This window comes from Sceloporus undulatus, chromosome 2, assembly GCF_019175285.1.
Source record: "Sceloporus undulatus isolate JIND9_A2432 ecotype Alabama chromosome 2, SceUnd_v1.1, whole genome shotgun sequence".
Classification (NCBI taxonomy): Eukaryota; Metazoa; Chordata; class Lepidosauria; order Squamata; family Phrynosomatidae; genus Sceloporus; species Sceloporus undulatus.
In genome coordinates this window covers 149,234,399-149,256,447 of record NC_056523.1, presented here as the reverse complement: position 1 = coordinate 149,256,447, position 22,049 = coordinate 149,234,399, and the positions used below count along the sequence as shown (strand labels likewise).

The 22,049-nt window shown below is 48.3% G+C and overlaps 1 protein-coding gene across 4 annotated transcripts in view; it reads left to right on the top strand.

Annotated features, from left to right (window-relative positions):
- The window catches only part of KIF19 (kinesin family member 19), a 90,277-nt gene that overhangs the window by 55,569 nt on the left and 12,659 nt on the right, over positions 1–22,049 (top strand). For 3 of the 4 annotated variants that reach the window (XM_042452180.1, XM_042452182.1, XM_042452179.1), the window contains exons 7-14: positions 31–225; positions 806–952; positions 11,769–11,891; positions 12,598–12,745; positions 13,222–13,396; positions 13,571–13,769; positions 13,977–14,247; positions 15,802–15,923. In XM_042452180.1, the coding sequence (XP_042308114.1) occupies positions 31–225; positions 806–952; positions 11,769–11,891; positions 12,598–12,745; positions 13,222–13,396; positions 13,571–13,769; positions 13,977–14,247; positions 15,802–15,923 (1,380 nt within the window). The remainder of the gene's footprint in view (positions 1–30; positions 226–805; positions 953–11,768; positions 11,892–12,597; positions 12,746–13,221; positions 13,397–13,570; positions 13,770–13,976; positions 14,248–15,801; positions 15,924–22,049) is intronic. The other variant, XM_042452181.1, reaches the window with a different exon arrangement.

Here is a 22,049-nt window from a genome sequence, read left to right as displayed (position 1 = left end):
GATATCTTCAGCTGCTTCTCTTCCATGCAGATAATGCAGCTGCTAATGAAAGGCAATAAGCAACGGACACAGGAGCCTACAGCTGCCAACCGGACATCCTCACGTTCCCATGCTGTACTGCAGGTCACTGTACGCCAGAAGAGCCGCATCAAGAATATTATGCAGGAAGTGCGTGTTGGCAGACTTTTCATGATTGACTTAGCTGGCTCAGAGCGGGCATCTCAGGTATGAGGTGAAAGGGGAGGCTCTACACTGAATGCTCACAAATATATCCAGTGAAATTACAGAACAAGAAGCACAGAAAGAAAGAGTAGTAAAATACACAGAGCACTAGAGTTGGTAGCAACATTTCAGTATTAAAGCACATGCCCATCTCAATAAAATGAAGTCATACAATTTTCAGCTTTTGTTCTTATGAAAACATCCTCAGTATTATTTTTGTTCAAGTATTTGTGGGATATCTTTAAAACCCTGCCTCGGTTCTCTTGCTCAGTTGCTGTCTCCTCCACCCATCTTCTTCTTTAGCCCATCATGTTCCTAGTCTGTCCCAGCTTCTTTATCCCAGTGTTTGTATCTGAAAAATGGTTCCTGTCCTCTTGACTTAATTCAGGTCAAATTATTTTCTGCCATCCTCTCCTTCTGTGAATATTCCTTTGAAGGCAACTGAAATGCTGGATGTGAGGAACAGATTCCAACCCACTCTCAAAACTACAAGCCAGAAAAATGGCACAGCATGCTCCATGCCTAGTCTCTGCCAGAACAACTAATTCATTCTCCTGTCCATCCTACTTTCCTTCTCCCACAGACACAGAACCGTGGGCAGCGAATGAAGGAGGGAGCTCACATCAATCGCTCCCTGCTGGCTCTTGGCAACTGCATCAATGCACTCAGTGACAGGGCAGGCGTCAAATATGTCAATTACCGGGACAGCAAGCTCACACGCCTTCTAAAGGTAAGCATGCCAATGGATGGAACTGATGTTATGGTTGACGCTGGGCAAAGCTTGGTTGCACTTGTACATTCTATTGCATTTTTCATGAGGCAAACCAGACTAAAGGGCCTTACTGGGAAGAGTTTCATGCTAACATTTATCAAAATATAACTAAACGTTATCTTGCTATGATGACACATTCCTTAGTTACATCCTGTCTGGTATGCTTAGTATGAAAAGTGTCTAGAAACATCAGCAAGTTAGTCAGACTGTTGTCCAGGGCCACTTATAGGGAACACATGCCTCCTTATTACCACAGCTTCACTGGTCTATTTCCAGGCACAGTTCAAAGTGCTGATCATGTTACCCCACCCTGCATACCCTGAATTATTTTGGGGTACAAATATTTTGTTATATTTTATAATAATAGCAGTTACAGAGAGGCCATAAGCATGAACCTGGGAAAGTGAGATGACCTTTCAGTGCTCACACACCTGAAGGCACATGGCAAGGATCCCTGTAACTTTATGACTGTGAATATTGCTGCTTCCCCCACCCACTGTGGTGTGCATTTCCTCTTGAAAGTCACAGACAAATGTTTGTCAGTCTAAAGCATTAAACCAATCATTATGCTGTACTTTCCCACACCCCATACTATCCCAAATTCCCTGGGGTTGTCCTAAGCTTATTACGGCTTGATTAAATTAATGTCACTGCCATCAACCAAAAATATTCCTTTTGTTAACTCTGAAGTTAAAACCATCAACCAGGTGAATATCCCACTGGGTGGAAAATCCACCTAACTGTCTCAAGACTCTATAAGAAACCTGCCTTGGCACCCACATATTTACTCAGTCTGAAATCAGGCAGGATTACAGCTGGATTTCATATTGACCCCTCAACACAGGCTGATCGTGCCCCCTCCTCAATTTTTCAGGCAGCCTTGTTGAGCCACTGACATGTCCATCGTCCCCTGATTGAAGCTCTGCTTCTGGACTGGGAAGATATTGCCTTCTCTCAACTTTGCTACAAGTGACTAAGTTTAATTTCATTAGTTCTTGTATGTGTCAATGCTATTGTGTGAATGGTGGTTTCTCCCCATTGCTGCTAATCAATAAAACTAAATTGCACTGTGCACTCTGAGAGTTCTAGTTCTTGGACCTGTTAAACACAGGCTGGTAACCTGACTCTTTGAAGTTACCCAGAGTCCTCTCACTGCTATTAATTTGAGCTATTAAAATTCCCCTATTATATATTAATTTGTGAGTACCATCTCAGTAAACTAGCAATTTAGAGAACAATCATGACCTATAAAGTTCTATATTACTGTTTGGAAGACCACATTCTCTCACAAAAACTTGCTCAGGTTCTAAGATTTTCAGGGAAGGCTCTGTTAGTCGCACCACTTTCAGAGGCATGTCTGTAAGAGCATTTTCTTGGTGGCTTTTCCCAGGCTTTGGGACTCTGTGTTGTCCATCTGCTAGAAGCACAGACATTTATTTATTTTTTGACACTGGCATTGGACATTTAAACTGAGTTGCTACTGAAGGAGGAAAGTTTATGTGGTTAGGTTCTGTTCAGTTGTTTTTGTTGATGTGCCTTTAATTGTTGAGTTTCTTTTATGTTTGCTTGTTTGTTTTTGTTATTATACTATTGTTAGTCATGATTGCCATATTGGCGGGAAGGTGGAATCAATAAGTTATTATTGATTGATTTATTTAATGTTTATCCCACCTTCCTCCCAAATTGGGACTCAAGGTGGCTTACAGTATAAAAGAGCAATACAGTTAAAACATAAAGTGCACATTAAAATAAAATTAAACTAGTCACAATATTAAAATACTTGAAATCTCTAGTTAAAAGAATAAAATGCAATTAAAAGAATTAAAAAGCTGTTAAAAACAGTTCAGTTTAAAACAATACTGCACCCCCTAACTTGTCTTTTAAAACTTTCTGTTATTCTGTTATTTCTGTTGAAATAAAAAAGGTTTTTGCCTGTCATCAGAAGGACAGCAGGGAGGGGACTGTTCTTCTTTGTGGTCTCTCTAAATCACACAAATGGGTTATCCTGCACAGAACTCATTCAGAAACTTTCTAGAGCTTCCTCCTACCTTATTGGCTCTCTTCTCACCTAAACTCTCAGTTCCTTTTTGTCCACCGCAGCAGCAGTGTCCGAGGAACACTTCAGAGTTTCTTTTTTCCTGTCAGACTTTAAATTCTCCACTTGACAGGATCATTCTTGCATTTTGGTAGTTATTTCGTCATTCTTCATTCATACTTTGAGAGGAACACCATGATTCCCTCGCCTTTTCTTTTTGGCATAGGTCAATTGTGATAATGAGGAGTAGATTGTTAAGGGCCCATTGCTGGTATCATTTCTTCACTCTGAAAAGAAGGAATCAGATGAACTTCACCCCTCAGTACCAAGGGTTTATCATTGGTACCATGTCTTGCTTCATACAGACAAATCCAAGAATGTGGTTGCTTCCTCCATATTGAGGGCCAGTACCATCTCTGTACCAAGGCCTCTCTGGATCCAAGGCATTTCTGGATTCAAGGCCTCTATGTACCGAGGCCCCTCTGACTCCAAAGCCTCTATATACCAAGGCCTCTCTAAATCTGATGCCTCTCTGTACCTCTCTGAGGATGTGATTATTCCCTCTGTACTGAGGACCGGTTTTGTCACTCACTCTAGACAGTCAAATTGAGGACATGGTTGCTCCATCCATACCAAGGGGCAGTACATTTACACAATTCGTACAGACATTGCTGCTGTTGTTATGCTCCTTCACTGCCAAGGTTGGGTACCATCGCTTGCTCTGTACAGACTGCTCTGAGGATGTACTTGTTCCCTCTATACTGAAGGGCTCTACTGACATTCACTTGATACGTATCAGAGGATGTGTCTATTCCCGCTGTACAGAGGACTGATACTGTCTCTAGTTCCATATAAATGAAACTGTTGAAGAACCTACTCCCTCCACATGGCTCTACATGGGACAAGGGTTGCTTATTGTAACCAAGCTTTCTTCGTATGGAGTCACCATGGTTGATTGCTCCATTGAATCCAAGGGCTACTCATTTGATACCTTCTACGTGAATAGATAACCATTTCACCCCTCCTTTGAGATGTTGGTATCATTCATCTCCATCCAGACAGAAGGAATATAACCCATCGATCTCCAACTTATGTGAGCCCATCATCTATACCGACACCCAATGTCAGTACAATCCTATGCTTCTAACAGTTTGGTATTTTCATGCGGAGGACAACTCATTCAATACTTTCCCTTTTAGCCATACTTATTATTATTATTAACCTTTATTTATGAAGCGCTGTAAATTTACACAGCGCTGTACATGCAATCTTTTTAGTTAGACGGATCCCTGCCCTCGGGCTTACAATCTAAAAAGACATGACACAGAAGGAGAAGAGAGTGGTGGAGGGAAAGGGTAAGAGGTCCAGCAGTTCCTCTCTACCTCCAAAGCCTGGACCAAGGCAGATGGACTGGAGGGAGGGCTTGGATTCATAATGGATGGTTAATCATTTTCCAGGGAAAATAATACTCTCAAGTAGGATAATACATATACAGTACATAGCAATACAGGAAATGGTTTGATAAACAGGCACCAAAAGAACATCAAATAGTAAGCAACAATTATGCAATGCCTGGGAAGGCTTCTCTGAACAGGATGGTTTTCAACTCCGTTTTGAAGCTGGTTAAAGAAGTGATGGCTCTTGCTTGTGGGGGAAGAAGGTTCCAGGAGTGAGGGGCAGCAAGTGAAAAGGGGCGAATCCGGGATGGGGCAGAGGAAATCCTGGGCTGGGACAGCAGACCTTGACTACCAGAACGGAGGGCCCTAGTGGGAAGGTGAGGAGAAAGAAGGTCTGATAAGTAAGGAGGGGCCAGTCCATGGAGGGCTTTAAACGTTGACAGCAGGAGCTTATACTTAATGAGGAAAGGAAGGGGGAGCCAGTGAAGGGATGCCAACACAGGAGAGATGTGGTCAGAGCGGTGGGTGGAAGTGATAATGCGTGCAGCTGAATGCTGGACAGAGATTAAAGGACGGAGGTGAGAAAGAGGAAGCCCAGCCAGGAGGACGTTACAGTAATCAAGTCGTGAGACCACTAGGGCATGGACCAGAATCTTGGCAGTAGAGGCGGAGAGATATGGTCAGATTTTGGCAATATTGTACAAAAAGAATCTACAAGCCTTGGCTGTGGTCTGGATCTGAGGGATACACAACAGAGAAGAGTCAAAGATAAAGCCAAGACTGCGGGCTTGCTGGACTGGTTGAATGGAAATGTTGTCCACAGAGACAGAAAAGGAGAGTTGAAGGGTGGGCTTAGGAGGAAAGACAAGAAGCTCTGTCTTGGACATGTTGAGCTTCAAACGCCGATGGCGCATCCACTGCTAGACAGCTGTGAGACATGATGAAACTTGCTGTTCAAGCCTTGGAGAAAGGTCAGGGGTGGAAAGATACAGCTGGGTGTCATCGGCATACAGATGGTAGGAAAAACCAAAAGAGCTGATGAGTTTTCCTAAGGACAGTGTGTAGAGAGAAAACAGAAGGGGACCCAGAACAGAGCCCTGAGGAACTCCAACAGATAAGGGAACAGGAGAAGAAGTCTGACCGCCAGCAACCACTGCAAAAGATCTGCCAGACAAGTAAGATCTAAACCAGTCGAGAACAGAGTCTGAGAACCCAAGGTCAGAAAGTATATTAACTAGATGAGAGTGATCAACGGTGTCAAAGGCTGCAGACATGACTATCCATCTGTACTAGAGACGCATAGTTGATTATATTTTCCAATTCTCCCGAGAACAACGCAGCTGGTTAGTTCCTCACTACCGAGGATCACCCTTTGGTACTGTCCTTCAATCTCTATGGAGGCAATGTAAAGAATTTTCAGATACTCCTTGGGATGTTTTTCACCTTTGATGGTGTTGACTCTCTTTGTTTTTTTGTAATGGCATGGTTAGTCTTCTGGACACTGAATCACTATACTTGTTCCTGCAACATTTGCAAAATTTCAGCAAGCCATGCTGATTTTCATGCTGGCAGTCCTGGAGCATTATGCTTTTTAGGTGCAGAATGTCTTGTTTGTCACGTGAGTTCTATCTCCTACTCTTCTCACTGTTCCTATCTTGTCACCAGTGTATTGACTGCACTTTGATGACACTGGGCAAGGTATTATTTCCTCCACTCCAATGACCAGGTGATTGAGTTATGCCTCTCCAGCATAATTCCAGAATTTCTTACTGAAGGTCTTCTCCAGATCCAGGCCATTTAGACTCGCTGTGGATAGGATGAATTGTTGAGCCCTTCAATTAATCACATCTATCGGGTGGACAATCTGTCTATGTTTTTCTTTGCTGGTCGAATTTAGCCATCTCAGATTTTGTTTGCTTCATTCTCTATGATAATAAGGACATTTACTCATGCACAAGTATAGAAATTTTAGTCAAAAAATTGACCCCAAAAACAGAGGTTGACTTATCTATGGTTCGATGTTAGTACTGTACTTTTTTAATTTTAAAAAAAGGAACCATGCACTGGTGAAAAGCAAGGTATAATCTGTCCTGGAAGCACTGACCTTCCTCTATTCTCTCATCTATCCAGCTTTTAGGATGAGTACAAACAATTATGCCTTCCGGAATTTTGTAAGTTCTTTGGCATTGCTTTCTTTTGCTTCATCCTTTAGATCCTTTCTTATGTGGCCCCAAGTTTTACCCTCCACTTATCCATGGGGCATATCAAAATCCATAATTTTGCCCCCCAAACCTGCCCTCAACTTATACATGTGGTCGACTTATAGTCGAGTATATATGGTAGTCCTTAAAGTACTTTTGTGTTTTGTAGGATCTGTCTATTGATGCCACCATATCTCATATACTGATTTCAAGTGGCTTTATCGTGTGACTGTCCCTGTCCTATGTTAAGCGTCTCTTTATAGCTGTACCTTCACTTTTGAAGACTTGGTAGCCCTTTTTGATTGTTGAAACCATGAGTTGCACAGTTTTACATTGCTGCAGGCTTCCTAACCTTTCAGGTGCAGTGTGTTTTTCATATTGGGCCAAGAAGCTTTTGTACACAATACTGTCTCCTATTTTCAGTATTTTTCTGCTAGTCCAATAAGCACTTCCAGTTGATAGCTTCTTCTGCCTTCACATCCAGTACTTACTGGATAGCTTTCTGTTGGAGGTCACTGTTGCCAACAAAACTATAATGCTGTACATTTTGCGAGGGGTCTGACCTCTGCTTGTGTAAGCCTGAGGTTTCTTTTTATTGATTATCTTGTTTCCTGCCCATTTTAAGCAGGACATTTCTCTTCCAATTTTCTTTAACTGTTTGGATGTTGTAGGGTGTTCTGCTCCAGAACACTCATCTACAGAGTAGGCATGGATAGTACCTCCAAAGTGTCTCTGTCACTGGGGTTAAGCAATTATCTATGCAACATATGACTCAGCAGGCAAGCCTGTTTTTCTGCTTGTGTGAATGGCTCTTTAGCTGGAATAGTTGCTATTTCAACTACATCTCTATATTGAATTTCTCTGCTTAACATCTGCAGAGTCATTACATGGTTGAAACTACTCATTCTTGTGACTTGATGTTCTTTGGCTCAGATTCACAAACAGTGATTCTGTTTGGGAGCAATGTGCCCTTCTGATGTGTGGCATGACACTCCCTCCTCATATGGCTACAGTTTACTAGTCTTAACCCATTTATGTGATTCACAGACCACAAAGTAGAAGGACAGATTGCTTATCTGTAACTAGTTCTTCAAATGATCATCTGTGAATTCACACAAACCCGCCCATCCTCCCCTCATTGTGTCCTTCCTCTCATTAGCATGGACAGGGGGAGCGTGTCCCTGTTAGTGCTCTTGGACATCTCAGCAGCCTTCGATACCATCGACCATGGTATCCTTCTGGGTCGCCTGAGGGAGTTGGGTATCGGGGGCTCTGCTCTGCAGTGGTTCTGTTCCTACCTCTCAGGCAGATCTCAGATGGTGGAGCTGGGGGACTGTCACTCTGATAGGAGGGCCCTCACATCTGGTGTCCCTCAGGGAGCGATTCTGCCCCCTATGCTATTTAACATTTACATGAAGCCGCTGGGAGAGATCATCCGGAGACACGGGGCGTGGTGTTATCAATACGCTGATGACACCCAAATAGTTTTCTCTGTGTCTCCGACTGATGCAGTAACTAAGGATGGCATCTCTCCTCTTAATGCTTGCTTGGAGTTGGTAATGGGCTGGATGAGGGAAAACAGACTCAGCCTGAATCCAGAGAAAACAGAAGTACTGGTGATTGGCTCTCCTGGCCCAGGTAAGGAAATTGTTCCACCAGTCCTAAACGGGGTCATGCTTCCTGTGAAGGACTCTGTTCACAGTTTGGGGGTGCTCCTGGACTTGTTGCTCCACCTTACTGCTCAGGTGGATGCGACGGTCAGGAGCACCTGTTATCAGTTTCAGCTGATACGCCAACTGCGACCCTTCCTTGGCCGGGGGGACCTTGAAACCGTTGTACACGCTCTGGTAACCTCTCGATTAGATTTCTGTAACGCACTTTACATGGGACAACCCTTGTACCAGACCCGGAAGCTTCAATTAGTGCAGAATATGGCTGCTAGGCTGGTTACTGGATGTTCCAGAGCCAGCCATATAACACCAGTCCTAAAAGATCTTCATTGGCTGCCTATTCACTTCCGGGCCGAATACAAGGTGTTGGTTATCACCTATAAAGCCCTAAATGACTTGGGCCCAGGGTACTTGGAGGACCGCCTCTCCCCGTATAATCCGCCCTGCACTCTCAGATCAGGTGAGAGACATCTTTTAAGAGTTCCAGACGCTAGATATGTTTCATCTCGGAGGGCCTTTTCTGTTGCAGCCCCACAGCTCTGGAACTCCCTCCCCAATGAGCTCCGTACTTCCACCTCCCTTGATATCTTTAAAAAGAACTTGAAAACTTATTTATTCCACCAGGCTTTCCCCCCGTGAGCCTTGTTGTTATGCTTTTCCCCCTCACAATGTTTTGCTGTATTCCATTCTACACAACCACTTATATGGTTGTTTGTTGTTTGTAATTGTTTTTATTGTATTTTGTAATACTGTTGGGGTATGGGATTGTGATGGTTTTACCTGTTTTTATCCTTGTTGTACACCGCTGTGATCCTTGGAACAGCGGTATAGAAATAAAATTTTATTATTTATTAGAGTGGGGCCTCCGCATACACGGACTTTTTTTAAGCAGCTTTGAGCGTACGCACTCAAGCCACTGGGCGCACGCGGGGCGGAAGGGGTGGCGCGGCCCATTCAGTTGAATGGGCACATGCGCCCATTGCACCCCGTGCGCGCCCGTCGTGCTCCGCGCACCTCCACGCCGCCATGCACGAGCCCCATTGTTTACAATGGGGCTTGAGCATAGGCGGAAATCGCCATACGCGACGGGATCCGGAACGGATCCCTCGCGTATGGCGAGGTTCCTCTGTATCATTATTATTATTATTATTATTATTATTATTATTATTATTAGCTCCTGGGCTGCTGCTTTGGCATCCACGGAACTGGGGGTTTAGGTGGAAAGCGAACCAATAAGGCAGTTGGAGAGTGGGCAGGGCTACCACCCAAACGCTGGTAACAGTTCTAGAAAGATTCTGAATGTGCTCTGCGCTGGCGCAGGATAACCCATTTGTGTGAATTCACAGATGACCACTCAAAGAACTACAGTTACAGGTAAACAACCTATCCTTCTGGCCTCCCTGGGAAGTCTAGGCTTCCCAGAGACTAGGGACAGCCACCAAGAAGGCCCTCTCTCATGTCCCCTCCAACTGTGTTTGTGAAGGTAGTGAGACTGAGAGAAATGCCTCTCCCGATGATCTCGGGACCCAAGCAGCCACATACAGGGAGATACAGCTTGCCAAGATAGCCTTGATCTGAGCAATATAGGCTTCATAGGTCATAGCCAGCACTTTAAATTGTGCCGGAAAGCAAACTGGCTACCAGTGGAGTTGTTTTAACAGGGGAATAGTATGGTCTCTTTAACCTGTCCCAGTTACCACTCTTAGCTGATGTTTCTGAACATTCTTCAAAGGCAGCCCCATATAGAGCTGTAATGTATTAAATATGTAGCATGCAGTTGAACCTTAAACTACAGTAATCCAAATAATTAAGGCATGTACAACCATGGCCAGATACAGCATCTCAAGGAACAGGCACAGTTGGTACACAAGCTTTATATGTGCAAAGGTGCTCTGGGCTGCCACAGAAACCTGTGCCTCCAGGTTCAAAGCTGAGTCCAGGAGTACACCCAAACTGCAAACCTGTGTCTTCAGGGAGAATGTAACCCCCATCTAACACAGGCGGAATCCCATTCCCTGATCTGCATTTAGATTGACCAGGAGCACCTTTGTCTTGTCTGGATTAAGTTTCAGTTTGTTTGCTCTCATCCAGTCCATTCCCTATGACAGACATTGATTTAAAGCCTCCTTGAACTGGGGTGGACAAGAGTAGTAGATCTAGGTGTCACCTGCATATTGATTTTTAAAAAGGCATTCCTGTTCTCCTGCACACACGGACACACACATACACATACACATTTGGTACAGCATGACCAGGGGCCCTTGAAGCCTGATGGATGCTTAACTACCCTTGTCAGCCTGTAGTTGCAGAATCATGAATAGCTCCAAGCAGACACCTAGCACACCTGCAAGGGCTAAACTGCCCCTATATTAAATATAGTGTGTTGTTGATCCTTTATTACTTTCTGTCTTTGAAGTAAGCACATGCAGGTCTGATCAGAATCAGACTATGGCATGTGTCTACTAGGTTTAGTAAACTTTCCCCTAAGTTCATTTTTTCTCTCTTAAATTCTTCCCATCCCATGTGTGGAGGCTAAAAAAAGGGGGGAAATAAGTATTTAAGAGAGAGAAAATAGATGGGATGGAAGGTTTAAGCCTGCCTGTACTTACTTTGAAGAAATGAAGTATTTAAGGCTCAACTGCATGCTACATATTTAATACAGCCTGTAGTTTTGCCCTAGATTCCAAACCTGTAGGTGTGCAAGTTATCCCACTTAGTCCAGTGCCCGGTACAGACTGCTGAAAAGTGGCAGTCTGGGGCCGATTTTAGGGATTGGGATTGCGGAGCGACCACATGGTCCTGAGCCCTACCACGCGGTGACAGTGCCATCATGGCAGCCTCCCATCCACATGGGGGCTGTCATGATGGTGCAAGTGTGGTGCAGCATCCACACATCGCGGCACCGTGCTTGCGTCATTGATGTGTGCCTGTGCGCCAATGGCACACTCATGGCATCCACTGGGAGCACCAAAAAGAACCTGCTTTTAGCAGATTCTTTTTGGTGCAGCGGGAGGCCAATGCTGTTTGGCTGCTGCAGTGTCCCTCAGCAACAAAAACAGGCGACTCCAGCTTGCCCCCAGGTGACCATCTTTAAGTTTCTACACCGTTTCTGAAGGTCTTAAAGGGGTTGTTCTCTAAACTAGAGCTTGGCACTCTTATCACTTCTCACCCAACTCCGACTTTATAGATTGGCTGCACTAATAAGAGAGCACAGGAAGGATGATGCCCCTGGAGTAAATGCTGAGGGGGGGAGTGTCAGGGGATGCCCTATTCAACTGAGGGATCTCAGTTTGGAGTGTTCTGCCTTACGAGGCTTCCATCTGCCCTGATCAGGCTTGGTGCCAGGGCCTGAGTTGGGGATCAGTGCCTATGTGTTTTTCCTGACCCAGTTGGTTCTTCCTTCCTCTGTGTCAGCTGCTGACAGTCAGTTTCAGAACACTTCAGTGTAGCCATCTTGCTTTCTTACCTCAGGATTCACTGGGGGGGAACAGCCGGACAGTGATGATTGCTCACATCAGCCCTGCCAGCAGTGCCTTTGAAGAGTCGCGCAGCACCCTGACCTACGCTGAGCGTGCCAAGAGTATCCGCACCACGGTATTATCCTGCAGCCCCTGCTCCTTGCTCCACCTATTCTTACAGCTTGTCTAGAATTCTGATCTCTCCCTTACACCGTGCATTAGGTGGGCAGCCTAGTTGTTCTGCTTGACTCAAACCAATCCTTCTATCCTCCAGCCCTGTTTATCATCCCTATAATAATATCAAGCTCCTAAATGCCAGAACTTGGAAGTAATAAAACAAAAGTCTTGTTCTGCTCTGTTGGCATCTCACTTCTTCTCTTCCAGTACAAGCTGAAAGGAGTACACTGCAGGAAGTATGGCCCCCTGATAGCAGTTCCTGAAGCAGTCAAGTAATGTAATGCTCTAGCCAATCCCAGGAACTGCTGGCAGCTGGGTGTCTTTCCTCCCCTCCCCACAACAAAATGGTTCTCCACCCCTGTTCTAAGACCCAGGCCTTGTCCTAACTTAGTTGGCAGGGATCACTTTTTAATTTGAGCAAGCCTTTCTTTTCCTGTATAGATACTTTCCAAAGTCTTTGCTTTGTCTCCTGAACTTGCCTCTGTTTGATCATACTGTAATTTTTTTGGAGAAAGTTACATTTTATTTTAATTTTTGTAAACCTCACTGCGTGGCATAAGCTCTAGAAGGGCAACAAAAATCCTTATATAAATAACACTGGAGGTTGCAATCTCTGCCCTTCTGACACTCGTACCACACCCACCCCTCTCTTTTTGCCTTGGCAGGTAAAGCGCAATCTTCTTAACGTCTCTTACCACATTGCGCAGTACACAAGTATAATTGCTGATCTGCGGAATGAGATTCACCGACTCCAACGCAAGATTGAACAACGAGAGCCACGGCCCGCACGGACTGACATCCGCAGTATTCAAGGTAGAAAGAACCCTCCAGGGTATGAATGGTGTTGCTGTCATGCCATAGACATAAACACTTAGAAGATTAAGCAAATCCAAGGAGAAGAAGACTGTTAATGGCTGCTAGTCATATTTGCTGCATATTACCTCCCATATCAGAGACAGTATGCTTCCGTGAATACTAGTTGCTGAAGGTTACAAATGGGGCGGAGGGGGGGAGTAGCTCTAGCACTCATGACCTTCTGATTAGCTTCCCAATAACATCTGGCTGGCCACAGGAAGAAAGCAGGCAACTAGATCAGGTAGGTCATGGGTCTGATCTATCAGACTTACATTCCTATGTTAAATTGTTTGCCACTCTAACCTTACAAGTGTTATTCTGGGAGTTCTGCAGCTATTTTGTAGTATGTTCAGCAGCCTTTTCTCTCTTTTTCAATATTTTGACTGGATGTCTTGCATCAGTCCAACATTTCGTCTCCACCCCTTGTATCATAGCTGAAGTTCAGCTCCATGGAAACCCCTTTGAGAAACAGGAGATGAACCAGCTGCGAGAACAGCTCATCAGCACCTTCAGAGAGCAGATGGATGTACGCCGCCACCTTATGGAGCTGGAGAATAATTACATGGAGACCCAGATCGAGAGTTCACGCCATCTACTTATCATTGCTGAGTAAGCACGGATCCAGTGTATTCACAAGTTCTTTGGAATGCCCAATATACTGTCCACCAGCACAGGGATTTGAGGCTGCCATGACTTGACAATTTCTTTATCCTAATATGTTCCCTATGTTCATTCTGCCTCCCTTCTCTCCAATTTCCACCCCTACCCTCCACTGTACTATAGCTGGGAGCAGGAGAAGGCCCGTCGGGCTCAGAAATGGCGAGAGGAACAGAGGAAAGAGAGCTATACCAAAGAGGAAAGCGAGAAGGACTCTGACACTGGTGATGACCTATCAGATGTACCAGAGCCACAGGAAGTGACATTAGCTCGAGAGCACATCACCACTCTCCTGGGAGAGCAGGATAAACTACATAAGCAGAAGGTGTAAAAATCCAAGGAGATTGATTGAGGGATATTAGCCACAATAGGAAGTGGTGGAGGGTGGGTAGATAGCTGCACTGGGTTTATAATCATAAGGAAAGAGAACTATCAATCGGGTGGAGCACTTTGTGGGTCAGGAGATGTCCTCTAGCACAACCTCTGCTTCTTTACTGGTCCTGTGAACTTCTGTGACTCTTTCTTGTGACAGGCAGAGCTAGAGAAGCGGTTCTGGGAAGTTCGGCAGCGTGGTCACCGACTGGAAGAAGCCTTGCCATGGCGCATTAGCTCAGAGGAACAACGGGAGGTTCTGAGCCTCCTGTGTAAAGTCCATGAGCTGGAGGTGGAGAACACAGCCATTCAGTCCGGTTCCCTGCTCAAGGACAACGTCATCCGCCACCAAGAACGAACTGTGCGCCGCTTTGAACGCCATCACGGCCTTTGCCATCGCATCATCCATGAACAGCGAAAGATAATTCGTGGTATGACCTCATCATTGCTCAGTGTAGACACATGTGATCATCTTCCTCTTGTATTTAAAAAGCTACATGCACACTCTGAATCAGTACAGTACAGAAGAAAGCTGCATTTTCCACCTCTTGCACTTAATGCCAATGGGATATGTGTCTCAGAGAGAGATATTAGTGTAGAAACCGACTCCTACAGAATGTCTGCCTGAAGCATTTTAAAGCACAACATGGAGCCACATTCCCCCACCCCTTTCAGTTGAGGCTACCCTTGTGCGCAGCCATAATAATAATAATAATAATAATTTTTATTTCTATCTTCCCACCTCTCCCAATGGATCGAAGCGGGATCACAGCAAGGTTAAAATTACAATTACAATATTGCAGCATTAGTTACTGTACCATTAAAACCACAGTAAAAAAAATAAAAGCATAAAAGCATAAGAATCTAAAAACATTAAAATCAATCAATCACAGGGTCAGCTGGTCTCGTTCCATACTAGTGATCTTCATAGGAGGTCAGGAGGATAAGCGCGGCGGAAGAGCTCAGTCTTTACCGCCTTCTTAAAGATTTCTAAGGATGTAATAAGGTGGGTCTCCTGGGAGTCCATTCCAAAGTCTAGGGGCAGCTATGCTGAATGCCTTTAGGGAAGTAGAAGCATGTTTGGATGATGGTATCTCCGACAAATTCTTCCCACTTGTTGTAAGAGTGCGGGGCGGATTGTATAGGAAGATGCGTTCCCGTAAGTAACTCGGACCCAAGCCATGTAGGGCTTTAAAGGTAATGACCAACACCTTGTATTGTGTCCGGAAGCTAATTGGGAGCCAGTGTAGATCTTTCAAAATGGGTGTTATATGATCAAGTCTCGAAGAACTAGTGACCAACCTGGCTGCTGCATTTTTCACTAATTGAAGCTTCCGAACTTGATACAAGGGTAGCCCCATGTAGAGTGCATTGCAGAAGTCAAGACGAGAGATTACCAGAGCCTGCACTGCAGCTTCAAGGTCCTTTCAGTTGAGGTAGGGTCGCAGTTGGCATAACAACTGAAGTTGGTACCAAGCACTTCTGGCCGTCGCATCCACTTGAGATGATAAACGTAGAGACGGATCCAGAAGTACTCCCAAACTGCAAACTTCATCCTTCAGGGGAAGTGTGACCTCATCAAAGAGAGATGGACAGATTTCCCTCCCCGGACCTAAGGAACCTATGGCAAGTACCTCCGTTTTCTCTGGATTCAGCTTGAGTTTGTTTTTCCTCATCCAGCCCATTGCTGACTCAAGGGTTCAGAGGCATTTTGCATCCTAATTCTGTGATCTAATCCAGTGCTGCTGTCTTGAGATATGATGCCGTGCCTCAGTCTGATGTTGATGTGGCTGAAACACACACAGTCGCTCACTGAAGGCCTTTAGTGGACTTTGCTGATGCATTTCAAATAGGAGTCTCTGACTTATTTTGCTAATGGTTGTAGGGGGGCCATAGACTCAGTTGCAGACCAGAACTGTGAAACCTGTATGGGATACTTACTGTTCCAGCGTGTATCTCTTTCTTGTCTTCTCTGATCATGCCAGAGTCTCAGCTGTTGGTGCCATCCCACCTTGAAGAACTGTATCAAGCTTACCTGCAAGACTTGGAAGAAGGTGGCTTAGAGCAGGTCACTGCTCTAGACAATGTAGCTGCTAGGGCTCTCAAGGTACCATACTACCATTGCATCTGAAGTCCTTTGTTCATAATCTAGAGCAAAATCCACTACTTACTTATTTCATTCCCCAGATCACAGTATCTGCATATAGCAGAGACCTAGACTAATATGCAGGAAATGCCTATCTTGGCTTTACCTTTTAAGGCAAAATTCTTAGGCCATGACTGTTTTTTCTTATTAAGAGCCCCCCCAAAACTCCACCTCCCATCACATCTTTTGCATTGTGTTCTACCTACTCTGGTTTTCCTTCTTCCTGGTTATTACTGCTCATGTATTTCTCTCTAACACTGTTGCAAACATATTTCTAAACCCAAACCCTCATGCACTATTTAATGAGGTGAACCTTTCAAAAGGACCACTTTCCCAAATTCTTTGTTTTGTCCTGATTGGTTTTTTCAAGCCAATCAGGTTAAAGTATTAATGAGATGTTCTCAATAGAAACCCCCAACCAGTCCAATTGCTTGGTTTAATAACTGTTCAGTCATTCTTCTTGAGGGCTGTGATCACTTTCATTGGGAATGGGACTGAGCAATTGGTCTTTGTGTTTCTTCTTCGTGGTCTCTGCGAATCATACAAATGGGTTTTACTGTGCCTGCGCAGTGCTGCTCGGAACCTACTGGAATCACTGGGCAGTTAACTTTGCAACATATAGAAACTTTTTGGCGGTAACTCCGCCCACCCGTTATAAGGCCCCTGCCTTCCCGCTCTTTTCCCCAGTTCCTTTTTTCTGCCGCGCTAGCTGCTTCAGGGAACTTCGCTCGCTTTAGCTTGCACTTGGAATCACTTTTGCTTTTGACCTCGGACCGTCTCTTGACCATTCTTTGTCTCCCGCCCCTGGTAACTTCGAACTCTCGGACTGTTGACCTCGTTTCTGCACTTTCCATTTCATCTTGTCGACTTCGAAAAATGCCAGCTCCATTTAAGAAGTGTGATGTCTGCGGGGGCAAGGTGCCTGTCCAGGACCCGCACTCCTCCTGTCTGCTCTGCCTCGGCAAGGACCATTACGCCAAGGCTTGCCCACTCTGCAAGTCCCTCTCGGCCCAAGCCCGGAAAAACCGTGAGTCCCGGCTCACTTCGGCCATCGCCCTGGGCAAGGTACAGGAGGGAGGTTCCCGCTCGTCATCGGTCCCGCCTTCCGCGCCACCGGCTTCATCTTCCAGAGCCAGCGTGTCCAGCGTGACATCTGTCAGGGCCAGTGTGTCCAGTGTGGTGTCTGTCCCGGCCGGGACAGTGGCTCCCACCACCTCCGATGTGGCCCGTGGCTCAAAACCGCCCAGTGCCACCGACGAACCCTCCAAGCGCCCCCATAAATCATCGGGGACTGAGGGTCTCGAGCCCAGACCAAAATCTGGAAGGAAACCGGAGGGCTCGCATGCGATGGAACGGACGGAGAAGGAGGTCCGGCTGGCTTCGCCTTCGTCCTCCAAGGCGTCCAAGTCATCCCGACACGCCTCCAAGCCGAGGGAGCCGGCTTCACCTTCGGGAGTGACGAGCGCCCAACCCCCCGAGAGGGCTAAGTCTCCAAGGCCCTCCTCGTCGGGAACCGCCGCCGTCATTTTGGACCTCCCGGACAACCCCATCTTCCCACCAGAGGAGACCCCCAAAACGGGAAAGAAGAGGCACCACAAGGAGTCTGACCGAGATCCCGCTTCCAAGAAGCCCAAACGGCCAAAGGAGCATGCCGGGACGGACTTGCCCTCCAAGCCGAAGGACAAGAAGCGCTCCCCTTCCAAGAAGGCTCGCGCTCCTACAGTTTCCTCCATTCCGGAACCCACTCCTGAGGTACAGCTGGTCCCGGTACCGGACACACCGGCCCAACCCACCATGGACTTCGTCCGCGAGGTGGAAGACGCCAACCCCGGCTCCACTCGTGGGGAACGGTCTCCCCCCTTCCCTCACTCCGAGGATGAACGCGACGACGAAGAGGTTCATAGACAGGAGGCCCCGGACCTGTTCTTCGATTCCGAGACGGGCCGGTACTTTATGTCTGTTCCGAGGGATGTGGCCTTCAAAGAGTTCACCAGGCTCAACCCTCGCCCTGCGGATCCACGGGAGGGCACCTCTGCCCAGTCGATCCCGAGTGTCTCGGTCTTGGAAAAACCTCCATCGTCACCCCGACGTCGCTCTCAAACCTCGACAATCCCCATCCCGGTTCGTCCGAGATCCCAAGTCAGGATCCCGGACATACCTCTCACTTCAGACACGGACTCCGAGGATGAGCCCCGGCCTCCATCTGAAGTCCCCTCGGACGAGGACGACCTTTTGGCATCCGCCGCCCCGCAGAGGATGCACCACCTGGAGCCGTCATCCCCATCCGACGACGTGCGCTCATTCAGTGAGCATGTCGTGAAGATGGCCAGAGCTCTGGACATCGAGCTCTCCTTCCCGGAGGACGATGCCCGCGACCCGGTGGAGCGTCGAGTGCATGGACGGGTGTCCACACCACCCTGCATTCCCCTGCTCCCGTCCTTGGAGACTATAGTCCGGAGGTCCTGGGATTCCCCAGCCTCCCTGTCCGGCTCGTCCCGCAAGGTCGAGTCCCTCTACAGGGTCGCCCCGGCAAGCTGCACTTGGTTGACCGACCACCCCAAGCCGAACTCGGCGATTGTGGAGGGAGCCCAGCACAGCTTTGTCCCGAAGCAGGCGACCTCCCCCGTCGACCGGGAGGCTAAGAAGGTAGATGGCCTGGCCAAGAAGGCCTACTCGGCAGCGGCCCTCGCAGTCAAGGCCATCAATTATAACGCCTGCATGGGGGCCTATATACAGACTCTGATGGAGCGTATCTCCCCTCTCATACCGGACATCCCGGATGACATCCAGAGACAGCTGGTCGAGGTCAGGGACGAGGCCCACTCAATCGAGAGTTGGCTCATCACCGCCTCCAGGAACATGGCTGACTGTGCGGGGAGGACCATGTCGGCATCGATGGCTCTCCGACGACACGCCTGGCTGAGGGCCTCAGACCTCAATCCCAGCATCAAGGCGGCCATCGAAGACATGCCTCTTGACGGGACCGGGCTATTCCATGCCGAAATCGACGACTGCCTGAACAGGAAGTTCAGGATGAAGGCGGCGGCAAAGAAGCATGGGATGTCCTCCGCACCCGTCTCGCTATTCCGGAAGCGGCAGCGCCCGTGGCAACCACAAGGTCAGTCACAGGGGACCTTCTCCCAGGATCGCCAGTCTCAGCAGCAGGGCGCCCAGAGACGCCGCTACCCCTCGCAGTCTTCCTCCTCCTCTGGCCGTCGCAACTTCCCGCCTCGGTACCGTAAGTCCCGCCGGCAGGACACCGACCAGGGGAAGAAGAGAGCCTGTAGAGACGCAGCGCGCTTCGTCTCCCCTTCGCCCCTCTTCTTTTTGGACATTCTGAGGCCCTTTGTTAACACCTGGGCCTCAATAACATCGGACTCGTGGGTTCTCAACATCGTCCGTAGGGGATATGCCCTCGAGTTCCATGAGCTCCCTCCAACCGGAGCCTTCATGTCCACCCTCCCCTCGGACACCCTTCTCGACGAAGTGCGCACCTTGCTTGGAAAGGGGGCAATTTCCCCTTTACCGCCCGACCAATGTTCTAGGGCCTTTTTCTCCAGGTACTTCACGGTACCGAAGTCGGATGGGGGCATCAGGCCCATCCTGGACTTGAGACAATTGAATTTGTTCCTTGAATACCGTCGCTTTCGAATGGTAACCTTGGCTTCCATTCTGCCTCTGCTTCACCAGGGCCTGTGGTTCGCGACCGTCGACCTGAAGGACGCCTACTTCCACATCGGGATCCGGGAGTCCCACCGGAGATTCCTCGCCTTCGCCGTCGGCCCCACCTCATACCACTACAACGTGCTTCCTTTCGGCTTGGCCACGGCACCACGAGTTTTCACAAAGTGCATGGCACCGATAGTGGCATACCTTCATCAAAGGGGCTTCATGGTCTTCCCGTACCTGGACGATTGGCTGTTTGCCCGCCGAATCCCAGCGAGAACTGCAGGAGGCAGTCTCGTTCGCCTTGCAACTCTTGGACTCCCTCGGACTGGTTATCAACCGGGAAAAGTCCCATTTCACACCGACCAGGCAGGTCAAGTTTATCGGGGCCATCCTCGACTCCGAAAGATGCTCCGCCTTTCTCCCTCCAGACCGTTTCCAGGCCTTGACGGCGTCGCTCAGGCCCTGCATTTCCCACAGAAGGGTGAGGGCCAGAGATGTTCAAGTCGCCTTGGGCCACATGGCATCAACGACGTTCGTCACACCTTGGTCGAGACTTCGCCTTCGACCGCTGCAGTCCTGGTTCCTCTCGGTCTTCTCCCCGATGGAGGACCCCCCGTCCAAGTGGCTCACAGTACCGAGACCTGTAGCTGCTTCCCTGAGATGGTGGTTGGACTGCCGCAACGTGTGCACCGGAATGCCTTTCCATCAGCCCCAGTCACAACTGACTCTCACAACCGATGCATCCCTGGAGGGATGGGGCGCCCACCTGCTCGACTTGGTCGTCAAGGACAGGTGGTCAACCCAGGACAAGCTCCTCCACATCAACGCTCTGGAGATGCTGGCAGTGGAAAAGGCACTGAGGGCATTCGAGCTTGCTGTCACAGGCAAGGTGGTCCTACTCAGAACAGACAACACCACGGTGATGTATTACATCAACAAACAGGGAGGCACCAGATCCAGGACCCTGCTCGACCTGACTCTTCGCATCTGGGACTGGTGCATCCAGAGACGGGTCCTCCTCCAGGCGATTCATCTCCCCGGAGAGGACAACGAGTTGGCGGATCGCCTCAGCAGATCTCCTTCGGTGTGCCACGAATGGAGACTCCACCCCGAGATGGTCAGTGATCTCTTCGATTGGTGGGGAACCCCCCGGATCGACCTCTTCGCGACCAGGTGGAACAGCCACTGTCCCCAGTTCTGCTCCAGGAAGTGAATGGACGGATCCCTCGGAGATGCATTCGCCTTCCTCTGGACGAGGGAGCTCCTCTACGCCTTCCCTCCGTTCCCTCTCATCATCAGAGTGGTGTCCAAGATGACAACGGACCGCTCGCATGCGATCCTGATCACCCCGTGGTGGCCGAGACAGCCTTGGTTCGCGTCCCTTCTCCATCTCTCCAAGAGATGCTTCCGCCGCCTCGATCCCCGCCCGGACCTGCTGTCGATCCAGGACGAACGGATTCTCCATCCGGACATCGAGAGCCTACCGCTGGTGGCCTGGAGGATACAGCCCTAGCCGCCCTACCGGAGTCGGTACGGGCAGTGATCCTGGCTGCGAGGAAACCTTCCACCCAGTGGTCCTACGCCATAAAGTGGAGGAGGTTTAGCCTCTTCCTTGACCGAAAGGGCTTGTCCCCTGCTCAAGTGTCCACTCCAGTGGTGCTAGAGTTTTTGATGGCGCTTTTGGATGAGGGGCTGTGCCTCGCATCCATTAAGTGCTATTTGTATGCCATTTGTGCCAAGTACCAATTCGGGGGGAGGGCTTCCTTTTTCAGGGATCCCTTGGTGAAGGGGTTCCTTAGGGGATGTGCCAACTTGCATCCTCCTGTGTCGGTACCAGCACCGGCTTGGAGCTTGGAGGCGGTACTGTCCGCACTCCAATCCAAGCCCTTTGAACCGATGGCCACAGCGGACTTGAGACTATTGACTTGGAAAACCGCTTTTCTTGTGGCCATCACCTCTGCCCGCCGTGCGGGCGAACTCTGTGCCTTACGAAGGGACCAGCCCTTCCTGAAGTTTCACAAGGACAAGGTGGTCCTTCGGACAGACATTACTTTTCTGCCTAAGGTTGTGTCTGCTTTCCACATGTGCCAGGAGATTGTGTTGCCTACCCTCGCCTCCAATCCGACCTCGGATGCGGAGCGAAGCCTGCACTCCCTGGATGTCAGGAGAGTGCTGGCGTTTTACCTGGACAGAACTGCTGCCTCCAGTCGGTCCGAGAGACTTTTCCAATGCTACTTGGAACCGAAGAAAGGGTTGCCTGTGTCTGCGCAGAGGTTTTCCAAATGGGTGGCCAGTACCATCCACCTCTGCTACGAACTGTTGGGCAAACCTCTCCCTGGCAGGGTTCGGTCCCATTCTACGAGGGCAATGTCAACATCCTCTGCATTCCTGTCGGGGATTCCCTTAGAGGATGTTTGC